Source organism: Bufo gargarizans, chromosome 1, assembly GCF_014858855.1.
Source record: "Bufo gargarizans isolate SCDJY-AF-19 chromosome 1, ASM1485885v1, whole genome shotgun sequence".
NCBI lineage: Eukaryota > Metazoa > Chordata > Amphibia > Anura > Bufonidae > Bufo > Bufo gargarizans.
The window spans coordinates 514,710,545-514,726,583 of record NC_058080.1 but is presented as its reverse complement, the minus strand read 5'-3'; the positions used below and the strand labels follow the sequence as shown (position 1 = coordinate 514,726,583).

Genomic DNA, 16,039 nt, shown 5'->3' with positions numbered 1-16,039 from the left:
GCGGTGATGTTGAGGTACCACGATGTCACCACTTCAGCCTTGTATACAAAGAACGGAGGAAGACTGGAGCTGTGGTGTTGAGAACAATGCGGGAGAAACAGGTGAGTATAGGATTCGTTTTTATCTTATACACTTTATTGGTATGGGTCAATAACTGAGACAACGGCTTTAAGTTGGGTTTAGAAAAGTAACTCACACTTACTAGTTATGCTTCTTTTTGTCTGTCTCCAGGTGATGCTCGAGTCTTCTATATATCTCACAGTGTTGGTATACAGTGGCTGTTGTCTACTGGCAGCATTGGCTGCTTGTTTCCTCCCCATTGAAACCAAAGGCCGAGGCCTTCAAGAGTCTAGCCACAGAGAATGGGGTCAGGAGATGGTGGGAAGAGGTGCACACAATTCTGGGGTCACTCCTTCAAACTCTGGCTCACAAGAATGACCCCTCACTTTACCTGTTGCTCACCCACCCACACACAGATAGCCTTTCAATCTCACAATTAAAGAATGAACAGCAAAGGTCAAGGTGCTACAAAAAAAAAAACAGCACTATTAAGGTAATGGGAAAAGGAATTGTTTATAGTCTTCTAAAAGGGTTAAAAATGTGCAGTACTGAAGTTTCAGGGATGAAATGGATTCCGTTAATTACTATTAATTTAAGAAAACAATCAAATAACAAGTTGTATTTTTAGCTCGAACAACAAAAGCGGTAGTCAGCACTGGATGTGATCCTACCCTGAAAATGACTCACTTGCTTTGGATGCGTCATGGCTTCTGGATGCTGAACAATGCCTTTTGCCGTTTCTTTTATTTCCATCTGGAGACAAATATGTCTTCACACTGAATCTAAACATAATTATTCTGACCTTTAATTTATAGACTATAAATCTTTACGGCCACTTACCTAATTAGACTCCCTTTATATGATCTCCATGAAATTAAGTTGTATGCTAATGAGTTTATTTGAACATACAGTTGTAAAATGTATTTCCTTCAGTCATATTTGATGGGAGGCATCAACAACGTACCATCAATCTTTCCAGAGGATATCATTTTATGCAGTTATTTTTCTACACAAACGTTACCCCTTTCAGTAGTTATTAGGCATGCTCCGGATGTGCTGATGGAGTCCCATGGCAGATCTCTCCATAGATTACTTCTGACAACCAATATAGCAGGTACCCCTACAGTGTTTGGTGCAATGACCATCTTAAAGTTTCAGCACTGTCTGCAGAACACAGATGCAAATTCAGTGGCCAGTTGGATGCTGAGATATTTTTCACAGGAAAAATCTGATGTTAAGGATACTGGTCTTTAAAGAACAATGAAAGTGGACCATACCATATCATACTAATGGTTTAGCCCAGGTTAGCTAGAAACCGGATTTGAATCCTTGCTTGTTTCTGCTTGGCACTGTGATGTCAGCAGATGCAACGGAACAGACAGAAAAGTGAATGTTAGTGTGTCTGAATGTACAGACTTTTTTGATGAATGCACTTAAATGTCTGAACGTCTCTGTGTACGATGCTTGTTGTATGACCTCTTCTGTCCACAATGCCTTGTTGACTTGGATTTTACTGTAAGTTGAATATTTTATGTTGAATAAAATTTTTACATTAACCAGTGTGGTTAATGAGTGCCTTTGTTTATATATCTGTCACAAGGGTGTCACGACCTATTGCTGACCCTGTGGTGTCTGGGGTCAGAAGGTCGCAGCGGGTGGCTACTCGTCCAATTTCAAGGGATCGCTCCATGACCTAGTTGTGGGAATGGATTCCGGTCCAGGTTTTCCTGTTTTGGTTTGCAATCCTTTTTGTCCTATCTATGTATCTGTAGTTTTCCTTTCAGCTGTTCTTTGTCTGCCACTCCTGCTGGAACCAGTGCTGATGGATCTCCGGTTCTCCCCAGTTTATTTCCTACTGTTTGTCGTCTCCCTTCGGGGATTATATGTGGTGTTTGTCACTGACAAGGGTAGGAAAGCATGCACCCCTGACTGCCACCCACACCTCTGCCCCTACCTACTCGCACGATCCGTCCTAGGTAACGGGGCACAGTCCCTAACTTAAGTGCAGGGGAAAACAAGAGACAGGACAAACAGAACACAAAGCAAGTCAAACTAGCCAAAATCAAATACCAGGAAGTCAAATCAGTACAAGGGAGCAACAAGAGCGAGTCCAAACACAAGCCGAAGTCAGTACCAGGAGATCACGACAAACAGGGGATGAGCAGAAGCGAGGTCAAACGAGCAGAGCCAAGGTCAGAATTCAGGAACACAATGCCAGGAATACAGGAGCGTATGAAGACCTTAATCACAGGCAATCTGTGACCAGCAGGCTGCCTGTTGAAATAGGCCTGGCTGGTGAGTCACATGACGTGGCCAGCATCATGTGACTCACAGCAGCCCAACTCAGCCGAGCACCGATCATCATTATCAGTGCTCGGTTTCCCTGCTGCCATGAAGATGAGGACGCAGGCTACGTCCTTGCCCCTCTCCTTGCGCAGGTTGCCGGCGGTGCTGCGAAGGAAGCACTCGCCGCCTGCCCTTCGTTACAGTGTTTGTATTGTTTGTCCACTCCCTGTTGTTACCCTAGGAGTCAGTGGTGAGGACTAGTGCTCCCACCGCCCTACTCACTACCTAGGGCTTATTTCAGGGTAAGCCAGGGACGAGGCATGTGATCGGTGTACGGGTGAGCAACCCGTCTAGGGACGTCAGGGTAGCCAGGTGCCAGTTTTAGGTGAGTTAGGGGTCACCACTCCTCCCTCTCCCTTGTGTTAGGGCACCCGGTCTCCCTTCCCTCTGCGCCTTACTAGACGTGATATTATATCTGGCCCTTATTTTGGGGGGAAATGTTTTTTTTTTCCCTTTCTAAGATCTACTATGGATCCTATTGCTGCTTTGGCAAAGCAGTTACAAGGTCTGTCTCTTGAAGTGACAGAATTGAAGGTGTCGGTCCTTCGGCAGCAGCAGCTGCAGCAGTCCTTGAGTCCAGTGGTTGCTAGGGGTAACCAGTTCAATCCAGAACCTAAGGTTGCTCTCCCTGACAGATTTTCTGGAGGAAGAGACAAATTTGTGGTGTTCTATGAAGCTTGTAAATTATATTTCAGACTGCGCCCAAGTTCCTTGGGTAAAGAAGAACAGTGGGTGGGGATTGTTATCTCCCTCCTTCAAGGGGATCCTTAATCCTGGGCTTTTTCGTTGCCAGCTGGTACCCAGGCCCTCCGGTCGGTAGATGGGTTTTTTGAGGTCCCATATACAATGACCCTGACCACGTCTCTCTTGCTGAGTCCAGATTACGGCGTCTTCAGCAGAGAGATTGGTCAGCAGAGGTTTATTGTTCAGAATTTCAAAGGTGGGCCACGGATACTAAGTAGAATGACCCGGCTCTCAGGAGTTAGTTTTGCCAAGGGTTATCAGAAAAGGTAAAAGATGCACTTGCGCTGTATGAGACTTCTATATCCCTTGAGGACGCTATGTCACTATCTATAAGAATTGATAGATGCCTTAGGGATAGGCTGAGGAGTTCTTGTCCCCCACCGACTGTTCTCAAGCAGGAGTCAGCTTGTTCTGACTCAGACGAACCTATGCAACTAGGGGGAGCCACTCGTCAGGTTGGTCCTCCTGGCACTCGTCGTAAATGCAGGGTTTGTTTTTTCTGTGGTCAGAGGGTCATTTCATTGGTGTTTGTCCATCTGTATCTAAGAAAAAGAAACAACCATCGGAAAACTACTGACCCCAGGTTGTGCGGAGGATGACAACCCGGGTGTCTACATTTCCTCCATACGAACGTCTCAGTTTGTTTTGCCTGCTACTGTAGTTTCAGAAAATAAAACTGAGAAGATTTCTGTTTTCTTAGACAGTGGGGTGGGGGTCAATTTGGTGGCTACTTAATTTGCTCCTCTTTCTCAGGGGAACCTGACACACATGGTGCATAATACACATCCTCGGGTGGAAGCCCTCCATTCCTACTCCTATGGTATTCCCTGGTTGGTGACGCACAATCCTGTTGTTGATTGGCAGGCCAGGGAGATATTAGAGTTGAGTGAGCACTATAGGGACAATTGCTTAAGTAGCAGTTGCTCAGCCACCTCCATTACAACCTTACCAACATTTGTGAATGATTTTGAAGATGTTTTCTCTGAGAAGGGTTGTCAAGAGTTACCACCCCATCGTCCGTATATTGCCCGGTTAACCTGCTCCCTGGAGCAAAGTTACCTAAGACCAGGTTTAATAATCTTTCTGGTCCCGAAAGACAAGCCATGAAGGAATATATTTCCGAGAGTCTGGCTAAAGGACATATCAGACCCTCTTCTTCACCTATCGATGCAGGGTTCTTCTTTGTGAAGAAGAAGGATGGGGGCCTGCGTCCTTGCCTAGATTTTTGTGAGCTAAATCGGATAACTATCCGAGATCCCTATCCCCTCCCTCTCGTTTCCGACCTGTTTAATCAGATTGCTGGTGCGAAATGGTTTTCCAAGATGGATTTGAGGGGAGCCTACAATCTGATTCGCATTAAAGAGGGGGATGAGTGGAAGACCGCATTTAACACTCCTGAGAGGCATTATGAAAACCTGGTCATGCCTTTTGGCCTGACTAATGCTCCTGCTGTCTTTCAACACTTTGTCAACCATATTTTTTGTCATCTTTTCGGCAGATTTTTGTAATATATCTTGACAATATTTTGATTTATTCACCCGACCTGGAGACACACAAGGTACATGTTAGGCTGGTGTTGCAGATTTTACGGACAAATAAGTTATATGCTAAATTGGAGAAATGTGTATTCGCCGTACAGGAGGTACAATTCCTGGGGTATCTGCTATTGGCTTTGGGGTTCCGTATAGATCCAGACAAGGTCCATGCGATTCTAGAATGGGATCTTCCGGAGAACCTGAAAGCGCTGCAGCGTTTTTTGGGTTTTGCCAACTTCTATAGAAAATGTATTCAGAACTATTTAGTGATTGGCAAACCCATTACTGACCAGACTAAAAAGTGGACTGATTTTTCTAAATGGTCTGACGCTGCTAAACAGACTTTTTCTTCTCTGAAGGAGAGGTTCACCACGGGACCCATACTGGTCCAGACAGATGTTTCTCAACCTTTTATTGTGGGGGTTGATGCATCAGAGGTGGGGGCTGTACTGTCTCAGGGTCCGTCTCCAAGTAAATGGCTTCCTTGTGCTTTCTTTTCTAAGAAATTGTCGGCAGCTGAGAAAAATTATGATATAGGCAACAGGGAACTTTTATTAAATTACCGTAGCTTTTGGAGAATGGCATCACTTTTTGGAGGGGGCAGCTCATCCCATCATGGTGATTACAGATCAGAAAAACCTGTTATACCTTGAGTCTGCTAAATGTCTTACCCCTAGACAAGCTAGGTGGTCTTTGTTTTTTACCAGGTTTAATTTTATTATCACCTATCGTCCGGGGGCAAAAAATACCAAAGCTGATGCGTTATTCCAAAGTTTTCCTAGAGGGGGTGATGTGTTTGATCTGGGGCCGATTTTACAAAAGGGGGTGGTGGGCTCTACATTACACTCAGACCTGGAGGGGAGGGTGTTGGAGGCTCAGGGGGATGCCCCGGTCTCCTGTCCCCCAGGGAAGTTGTTTGTGCCTTTGAACTTGCGCTCTGAAATATTAAGAGAACATCATAACTCTGCACTCACGGGGCACCCGGGTAGTTGGGCAACCTCATCATTTTTGGTGGCCGAGGTTGCATCAGGATGTAGCTGATTTTGTGTCCACCTTAGCACGTGCTAAAGTCTCTCATACTCGTCTGGCGGGGTCCCTGTTACCACTGGTCATTCCTAACAGGCCGTGGACACACCTGTCGATGGACTTTATCACTGACCTACCTGTATCTGCGGGTAAAACTGTTATCCTGGTAGTTGTAGACAGGTTCAGTAAAATGGTGCGTTTCTTTGCTTTACCCGCGTTGCTAAATGCTAAGACCCTGGCTCACGTTTTTTATTAGTGAAATTGTGAAGCTTCATGGGGTCCCTTCCAATGTTTCGGATCGAGGAACCCAGTTTATTTCTAAATTCTGGAAAGCTTTTTGTTCTCGCCTGGGGATACATTTGTCTTTTTCCTCAGCCTTCCATCCGCAGTGGAATGGCCAGACTGAACGCACCAACCAAAACTTAGAGACTTACCTTAGGTGTTTTGTGTCTGAAAATCAGGAGAAATGGTCATCTTACTTACCTTTAGAAGAGTTTGCTATAAACAATCACCATCAAGTGTGGTGGTTGTCGACTAGAAATATTAAAGGGGTATTCCCATCAAAATGATCACTGTTAAATCTGTTAATGATTTTACAGTGATAATTTTTGTAAAAATATTTGATTAACCAATTCCCATGGTTTAGGAGAAAATTCATCCCCACTTACCTCATTGTTGTCATTCGGTCTCCCCTGGTTACGGCCACTGCTCTTCTCCGGAAACCCGGTGGCCGCGCTTGCGCAGAAGACTCTTTTTCTCCCGGCCGAGCTGCTTGATGTCCTGAATGCACACGCCGCCGCGCATGCGCGATGGTGACTTCTTTCTGGCCAGAATAGTACAGAGCCGCGAACGCGCACGCTGGCTCTGTACTATTCTGGCCAGGAATAAGTCACCATCGCGCATGTGCGGCGGCATGCGCATTTAGTCAAGCGCGCGGCCTGGCCGGGAGAAGACTTCAATCAAGATGAAGCCCGCCCCCAGCCAGAATCCTTTCAGGTTATCTATTCTGACCTTAGGTGGTGTTGCTGTGGAGCTGCTGGAACCACTGCAGTTGGATCTCCGGTTTTCTCCAGTTTGTTTCCTACTGTTTGTCGTCTCCCTTCGGGGATTATATGTGGTGTTTGTATTGTTTGTCCACTCCCTGTTGTTGCCCTAGGTGTTAGCAGTGAGGACACCCTACGCCCTACTCACTACCTAGGGCTTCCTCCAGGGTAAGCCAGAGAAGAGGCACGTGATCGGCATACGGGTGAGCAACCCGTCTAGGGACGTCAGGGTAGCCAGGTGCCAGTGCTAGGTGAGTTAGGGCACCCAGTCTCCCTTTACCTCTGCGCCGCATGTCTGTTATTTGCCTTACCAGATGTGATAATATCAGTTTGATTTAGTCTTTTTTTGTTTTTCAGTTTTACAACTAAGGCCACTGTGTAAAAACAGTGGTTGGCCCCCCTCTTCCCATCATATAGCCACAAATACAAACACATTGCCTCATATTAAAAATAAAAAAGATATATATATATATATATATATATAGAAAAAAAACTGCAGCACTTCTGACTGGTGAAAAAATGTGTAGTCCTTTATTCACCCGTGCAACGTTTCAGTTCACTTACTGGGACCGTTCTGAAGCTTGAGAACAGTCCCAGTAAGTGGATTAAAATGTTACATGGGTGAATAAAGGACTACATATTTTTTCACTAGTCGGAAGTGTTGCGGCCTTTTTCTTTTTATTTATGCTTTGATGGTGGATTATGTCTAAACTGCTGGCACTCATTAGTTTGACTACGGATTTTGCTTTCCTGGACTTTGTTGCTCTGTGTATATATATATATATATATATATATATATATAAAAGAAAAAAAAAAAGAAAAAAAATCTTGGTGATTAAAGAACACTACCTTTGAATCACATCTGTGGGAGTGCTGTGGAATTTATTTTATTTTATTTGGATGTTGGATCTCTTCCACAGCTGCTGGCACACCATAACTCGTCTGATCGCTGTGCCGCTTTCATTACTATTTTATATTTATATACATTCAATCGTCAAAAATGTTACTGCTGTTTTGGACATTTAAATGTTCCATTGACATTGACAGGATCCCATTACCAGATGAAGTGGCCAGCTAATCTTTATTAACTCTGCAACAATCAAATCAATAAGCCACTTTATCACATTTATATTCCCTAATCTGAAAGTTTTCACGTGGTGTTCACATCTGTCTGCTGTTGTCACAGAAGTACCGAGACATACGGACGTTCCCGCGATAGGTGGCAAGAGATCTGTGAGACTGGCAACATGTCGTTTGATCTGACATGTTTTCCTTTTGGATCAAATGACGACTGTGTTGTTTCTGGTGCTTGCCACACCTTCTTTCCCCAGGTGTTTCTATTGTGGTCATTTAACCTTCCCTATGTATTGTTGTTTCTCCCACAATGCTATGCGGTTTATAGCTTCTGTTGGACTTGTGGTTAGCTTGTGTTTCAGCTGAGTTCCTGGTGCTACCAAAGCTTTATTGAAGATAAGTGTTTCCTTTCCCTTTTGTATTTTGTTTATATATATGTATGTATATATATATATACTGTATATATATATATATATATATACACATATATATGTGTGTGTGTGTGTGTTGTTGCCTTTCCCTGTTGTTTGTCATTAGGCCTGAGGGAGACTCCTGTTCGTCCTCCCCTTTGGATGAACAGCTAGACTCAGTCCTGACATTAGTTCCAGGGTCCTATAGGCTGAGATAGGATTCTAGGTATCCAGTGTATGAACTTGCCTACCATTGGGGCCTGTTCATACTGGTAGTCTGTCAGGACTGGAGTTAGGGTCCATCTTCCTTCCCTAGTTTCCAGGCCTTATTCCTGTATCCCCTTTCCCTTCTATGCTCAGTGTGGTGTTTTCCTCCCACACACGAGCGTGACAGCTGTCAAGCGGATAGCACATGGACTGAACACTAACCAATTAGACTAGGGCTACACAGTGACATTTGTGGCGCGACTTTTTAAAGTCACACAATATTTTTTATTATGATAGTCAATGGTGTCGCACCATGACAGTTGGATTTTTGTGCAACCGTCTCGTTGCAGTGTGACACAATTGACTATTATTACAAAAAATGTTACGTGACACATGTCGAAATGTAGTTGTACCTTTTTTGTCGCGCAACACATGTCGCCATGTAGATCTAGCCTTAAAGTCAATAGGCCAACTCACACGTCTGACTTTCTGCAGAGACCATTTTTTCGCTAGACTCACCTATTCAAGTGAAAAAAATATCAGTTTTTTGGGAGAGGAACACATATGAGCCTTACAACTACAGTTACTTTAGCAGAGGGTTAAAAAAACTTCAGTAATTCAAATTATTTCAGTTTCTCCGTAGAAAGAAGCTTCAAGGAATTGCTGTATTGAAACATGGAAAGCATATAGATTTTACGTTTTAAAGCAGTAACAGCTCACACTAAAGGTGGCCATACGCCTTAGATAGATGTCAGCCGACCGCTACTCTGATGAGCATGCATGTGTCCTCAATATGGAGAGGAGAATAAGCCTCCGAGAGACACCTCTGGCATTGACTTATGTCTCATGAGAACAAATGATCAGGCATGTTGAAATCTAGTATGCTGGATCCTGCTTTCCCCAACACCCCCATACACATCAGATGGTCAACGGGTTTGGCCAACATTCGTATAATGTGTACTGTATAACCTTTATACAGAACTAATTGCAACTAGCCAAAAGACAGAAATGAGTTGCCTCAGCCCCCAACTAATTCGTATTCAGGTTAAATGAAATCCTGGCGATATCCTATTGGGGTTAATATTTAATATACCTACGGGTCTAGAGTGTTATAAGGTAATGACAACTGATATGGTGGTCCAGGGTTTAATGTTTTATAAGTGTTAATACCCATGATTCCTTGTGTCCTAGTGTGATAAAGGGGTTTACGCTAATATTCTGGGTGGTGTTAATTAATGAAGGGCTTAATGTTTAAAATCTAGAGCCTTCAGTGGTGAAGAGGGTAATGCTACTATCACAAGTGGTTTTAGGTTGTGAAGGAGCTCATGGTAACATCTCTGGTGGTCTAGGCTAGGGAAAGGATAATGATCTAGGGTAGTGAAGTCTCTGGTTAGAAGACATGTCTCCATGTCTCTGGTTAGAAGACAGTTAAAGGGTTAACCACCACCAATATTTGTACTGAAGGATGCAGGACTCTATCTCCCTGTTTGGCTTGAGCCTTGCTTCTCCATCCCAGTACATGTCTATGCAGAGACCACATCATTAGCGGCGTGGAATCACAAAACAGCTCAGCCAGTACAGTAATAGAGACTCTGTGATACAGTGTCTGAAGGATGTGAAAGGGGTCGAGGAATACAGAAAACTTCATTCACTCATCTGCCCTTATGTAAAGTATAAGATGTGTATAAACTCTGATTGCCACGGCAGGCAGACAGGAATTTTTAGGACAAACTGGTGCAAGTCTCTTTGGAGTTTGCTCACTTCATTTCAAAAACATGCACAGAAGGAAAAGAGACGAATCGGATCTTGTCCTGGCGCTGCCTCAAGGAATGTCCCGCGATGAATATAGCTGGCTGATTAGTTGCTTTACTTGTGTTAAGACATAAAATGCATTATATGACTTAAAGGGGTTGTCTCATTTCAGCAAATAGCATTTATTATGTAGAGAAGGTTAATACAAGGCACTTACTAATGTATTGTGATTGTCCATATTGCTTCCATTGCTGGCTGGATTCAAAGTTATGGTCCGTGGTAGCGGAATCCATAGATAACCCGAACCTTGTACGCCGAACTTGAAAACAGAATTTTGCTCATCCCTACTTGTTAGTTAAGAGTTGTCACTGAAGTGTCCAACAACTTGAAGATTTCAGAGTTTTATGGTGTTACCAAGTCAACAGAATGGTTTTTTTTGCCAAAGGATCGTAATATGAAGAGGAGAGAAATCAGATCCTGCAGTATAATCGAATACAGGATGTTACAGTGAACACAATGACATGCTGGATGCAAATATTCTTTAGCTGGATATTTTCTAAATTATGTGAGATCACTAGTGGGTCTTTCAAATGTTTTTCATTTTCATCTATGATTGAGGAGAGACACATGCCATCAAATACTTTCCCCCCAGTCAGAAGTAGATGTTTCTGTATCTGGAGTGCTACCTGAATGACAAAGTGACAATTTTCGGCCAGCAATTAATACAGCTCATTGGTGTTATCACAGATCTCATGAGCATTGCTGTAACTGGTCACACTGATCATGATCACAGAGAGGATTTAGGTGTTCTTTTTTGCTTTTCTTTAACGATTTGGCCAAAAAGTTTGGCTGCTTCCATAGCACACCCCCAATGGATAGTGAGGCCGAAGCCACCGTGGCCGTAGTTGTGTATGATCTAATGAGAAGAATATACAGATAGTAAATGGACTGTTCTAGTGAACAAGCAAAAAAAAAATAAAAAGAGATAAGCTAATATACTAAAAAACCTTACTCTATAGTACCACACAAAAGAGGTCCTTATGGGAGTTCCCCAGGACAGCTCAGAGCTGCTGTAGATTTCTGTCTAGGTGCACAGACTGCTGGAGGATGCACCTAATTTATGACAAGGCCTGCTCCTCGTGTTAAATTAGGCGCATCCTCTGGCATCTCAAGGCCAGCGCAGAAATCGTTGGTCTTGATAAATCTTCCCCTTGGTGTTTGTATCCTTTCCACCCTAGACAATGAACCACGCCCTTGCTTGTCTTCCTGGATAGCAGGCACTACCACATATACAGTATACTAGCCTCAGGCCTCATGCACACAACCGTTTTTCGGGTCCACATCCGAGCCGCAGTTTTTGCGGCTCAGGTGCAGACCCATTCACTTCAATGGGGCCGCAAAAGATGCGGACAGCACTCTGTGTGTTGTCCGCATCCGTTGCTCCATTCCGTAGCCCCGCAAAAAAATATAACATGTCCTATTCTTGTCCGTTTTGCGGACAAGAATAGGCATTTCTACAATGGGCCGCCTGTTCCGTTCAGCAAATTGCGGACCGCAAAAAATGGAACGGTCGTGTGCATGAGGACTTAGAGGCATTCTTTGTGGCATCTAGCAAGTAATACTGTCACTCAACCTGTCTCTCCCAGTTACACTAGCCAAAACCAAGTCCACTTGAATAGCGCAAGGGGCCATGTTTTTTAGCAGAAGCTCTGGGTGAGGGGCATGAAGTGTTGGTGCTTCTGTGTCAGTGCATTATTGTCTGCCGGGTGCACTTACATCACTCTTCAGAGATCCACACACCAAAGGCTCTCTCTCCAACCTTACTTTGCTCCGTGATGGTCTCAGTCCTGCCCAGTCATGCACAATCTTCGCATTCTACAACAGCAAGTAGACCAATTATTAGTCATCAAATCACATACTTCAGTACCATCAACCCTATTAGATCAGGCATACTGCCTGGTAGGATTGATCCTGCTTATTAAAATGATACCACCTGTCTTGTGAAAAATCAGATTGCGACATTCATGAGAACAAAAATATATATTTTATTGTTTATGCAAATTAGGGCTTCAGTCCACTGAGGGGCAGAGCCTAACCCCTTATTGCACCCCAGCTCCTCAGCTTTCTAGTGCTGGTCAAAAGTTAAACAGCATCTGTCAGCAGGATCAATCCGATCAAACCAGGCAGACTGCATGGTAGGGCTGATCCTGCTCATTGAAAGGATACCTGTCTTGAGCAAATCGGTTGTGGGAATTCTGAGAAAAAAAAGACTTGCATTGTTTATGCAAATGAGCAATTCAGTGCACTGAAGCAGTAATTTGCATAAAGAATACAAGTCTTATTTTCTTGGGAATGCCACAACTGAAAGGAATATTTGTAATGGGCAGGCAGTGTGCTTGGTTTATTAGGGTTGATACTGCTGGAATGTGCTTTTTAGGCAATGCTACGAGTATCTGGCAGCTGCTTATCTTACCAAATAGCAGTACAAATGCATACTCATACAGAAATACATGCTTATGGCCATTGGCTCCACAAGTGTTTGGCCGACAGCTCTTTTCTGTACAGACAGAATTAGCCTTCCTATAAACATTTTAGTTTATATATTTCAAGTACAGACCTGAAATGTGTTCATCATCCCTATTACCATTGATAATTAACTCTGACTGCGTATGTTATGTCTGTGGAGGGAGAAGAGGTGAGGGCCTACTGGTACTACTCGGCACCTCATCCCCCAAAATGAACAAAAGAGAATAGGTCTACTCAAAAACATACCATGACTGGCCCTCTTTTGTGCTGACCGTGGCAGGCTAGAGCTGCCTACTCATGCCACATACATTTGATCTTATGGTCGTTGCCTCCTGCTACTATCTTACTACATGTATTATTGATACATTTACTCCGAAGAACTAGATAAAATGGAACAAAGGCCAGAGAAATACTGTAGTAATGAGTGGTTATGCTTATTTTTCTTACCTTTAGGCTAGGTACCAGTTTACAGCATTCTTCCCAAATCCAGTTATGGTCGCTGGACACTTCTTCTTCACTCCAGTTTCCCAACTGATAAATGCCTCCTAATGTCACCATCTGAGACCTGCACGCACAGATAACATGAAATGTGGAAGGGCTTTATCCACTGGGATTATACATTGATGCCTACACATAAGATTATGGGTTTCCGTTTCTGTATTCTATATGGAATATTATACATCACATATTTCCTATAGGACTCACCCTGGAATTATATAAGGTGTGGTATATACTCCAGTCCTCAAATCATGGGTCAGTATAAAATGTTTCATCCAGGGAGCAACCACCTATGACACACAGTAAAGTGAAAAAGCAACTAAAACGGGTAAATTTTGCAATAGTTTAGAAATGTCTTTTTTTTTTAACCCCATTCTTTATTTTATCATATTACCAGAAACTGGGCCGGCTGTTATAGTTAGTACATTAACAATGTTATATGAATTCCTAGAACATTTCAAAGAATCCACCATTGGAAGCAATCTCATCTTTACAGACACTTTGTATTCTGTCAGTTTAACCATCTCCACATGACTTTTGCAGCTCTTTTAACTGCCTCCTATGATATTCTGTCTACTGATCCGCAAAACACGAACACCGGCTGTGTGCGTTCCACATTTTGCAGACCGCACATGGCCAACCCTGTGACCGAAATGCCTATTCTGGTCTGCAACAAGAATAGGACATGCTCTATCTTTTTCGCGGGGCTGCGGAACGGAACTACAGATATGGACAGAACACGGTGAGCTGTCTGCATCTTTTGCGGCCCCATTGAAATTAATGGGTCCACACTCGTTCCGCAAAATTGTGGAACAGATGCAGACCGAGAAATACGGTCGTGTAAACGGACCCTTGGTTGTCTGGGTTCAGTGCTGAACCTGGACATATCCCCATTTTCACCCCTCCGGCCCCTCTGACATGATCATTAAAGCATTTCATGCCCCGGAGCTCTCCCTTTCCCTGTGCTGGATTGCCGAGGGCAAGGCCTTTTTTGTTTATATTTTTCCACTGCTAGGCGGAGGCTTCGCCTAGCAGTGTTGCCGGTGACGTCACCGGAACTGATGGGTGGGCTTTACTGGGAGGCATACCCCTCTGCCTAGCTTTACCCATGGAGAACCCGGTACGTCACCGGCTCTCCAAAAAAAGCCCTTGCCCTGCGAGATTCAGAGCAGGGCAAAGGAGAGCTTCAGAGAATGAAGTGCTCATATCAGGGGGGGGGGGGGTGTATTAGACTGCCAGGCTCTCTGGCAGATGATCGCTAACGAGCGTTTCTATGAATCCTCGTTAGCGATCATCTGGCAGTCTAATACTGCCTCCAAATGCCCAATGAACGAGCATGCTTAAAAAAAAATAATAATAAAATCACAATGGTGCCGGCGGCAGGTCGCTATTACACAGCACACTGCTACCCTGCATGGGGACGAGTGATGGCATAGAGATCGCTCCTCCCCATGTCACTGAGGACATCGCTGCATGTAATAGCAGCAGTGTCCTCCGCTAGCTATCTGACGATTGCTGGGAGGAAATGCTTCCCTCCTGACAATCGTCTGCGGCATTGCGGTGTCTAATATACCCTTTACAGAACATAGAGATGCCGAAGAGAATATAAAAATACTGAAACAAGCACCATGTAGAAAGAAAACAATGATTGTAGTGTGATAGCGATTCGGTTCCTGATGCCAGAACTATGCTATAGATGCTATACAGTCCAATAAGCTGCAGCACTTCAATCGGTACTCAGAAAGTAGTTACATTTCAGCTTCCATACCAGATCTTCAGAAAAGTATACGAGATGAAACGTCACATTTAGTTTACTCTTTTCTACTGTAACTGGTACATCCAAAGAGTGGGAACATTGTAAATAGGCAGAGCTGATCTGGGTCTGCTAATAGTGATGGACGAACATCGGCCGGGACGATTCAAATCAAATGTTCGCGAACCGTGCGTTCACGGCGGACCCTATTGACTTTAATGGCAGGCGAACCTGAAAAACCTTCAGGTCATATTTGCAGCCACCAAATACTTACTAGAAGTGCACAAATAGTCCCACAACATGGACAGTGACATACCAGAGGGGGATCAATGGCAAAAATTCCCGCAAAAAATATGTATTTTAGTTAGGGGCCATTTTTATGCATCTTAAAGGGAAACTATCAAAAATGTGCCCTGCTGGAGCCTAGAATTTTTTTATTTCAGGCCACGGGAGTACAGGCCCCAAAAATTAGGCATTCACCTGACAGACAAGAAAGTCGGACACCTGTCGGCCTCAGCATTACCTGAGGCTTGATCCGGGGGGTGGCTGTCGATAGATTGGCTGCAAGAATGATCTCATATCTGAATTGACCAACACATCTTCAAACCGCCCTCTTCTTGCAGGCGCGGTAGGATTGGTACCCACATTTGTTTCGCTGTGGGGGCCCTCTGTGATGCTGGTAACATGTCCGCCATTTTCTGTTTGTACCAGGGGTCTAAGTACATTTACACCCAGTACTGGTCCTTGCCCTTTATGCTGTTTATATGGGGGTCCCTCTTCAAACACTGGAGCATGAAGGCGACCATTTGCACTAAATTGGAAGTTGTGGAGTGCCCTGGCTCCTGCTCATTGCCCAGGAGAATGTTGTCCTCGGTCTCCTCCCCCCAGCCACGGACAACACTAGGGACCCCCGAAAAGTTTAAAGTCCCCCTCAAACCCTACTCTTCTTGCTCCTCCTCCCCCTCGCCACCATCCTCCTCTGACTCCTCTTCAGACTCCTGCTGACTTGTTACAGATGGAGTAGCCCCCACCTGGGAATTCATTCAGCATTGCGACTTACTCATC

At 44.2% G+C, this 16,039-nt stretch overlaps 2 protein-coding genes across 3 annotated transcripts in view; one reads left to right on the top strand and one right to left on the bottom strand.

The window, feature by feature from the left end:
- The window catches only part of LOC122928512 (SV2 related protein), a 29,595-nt gene extending 27,908 nt beyond the window's left edge, over nt 1-1,687 (top strand). The window contains exon 16 of the mRNA XM_044281419.1: nt 232-1,687. Coding sequence (XP_044137354.1) covers nt 232-438 — 207 coding nt within the window. The 3' untranslated portion in view covers nt 439-1,687. The remainder of the gene's footprint in view (nt 1-231) is intronic.
- Nucleotides 1,688-8,604: 6,917 nt separating this feature from the next.
- DAO (D-amino acid oxidase) overlaps nt 8,605-16,039 on the bottom strand; it is an 81,737-nt gene continuing 74,302 nt past the window's right edge. The window contains exons 8-11 of one of the 2 annotated variants that reach the window (XM_044275346.1): nt 13,429-13,511; nt 13,171-13,288; nt 11,974-12,072; nt 8,605-11,113 (exon numbers count right to left, since the gene is read on the bottom strand). In XM_044275346.1, the coding sequence (XP_044131281.1) occupies nt 10,985-11,113; nt 11,974-12,072; nt 13,171-13,288; nt 13,429-13,511 (429 nt within the window). In that variant the 3' untranslated portion in view covers nt 8,605-10,984. The remainder of the gene's footprint in view (nt 11,114-11,973; nt 12,073-13,170; nt 13,289-13,428; nt 13,512-16,039) is intronic. The other variant, XM_044275347.1, reaches the window with a different exon arrangement.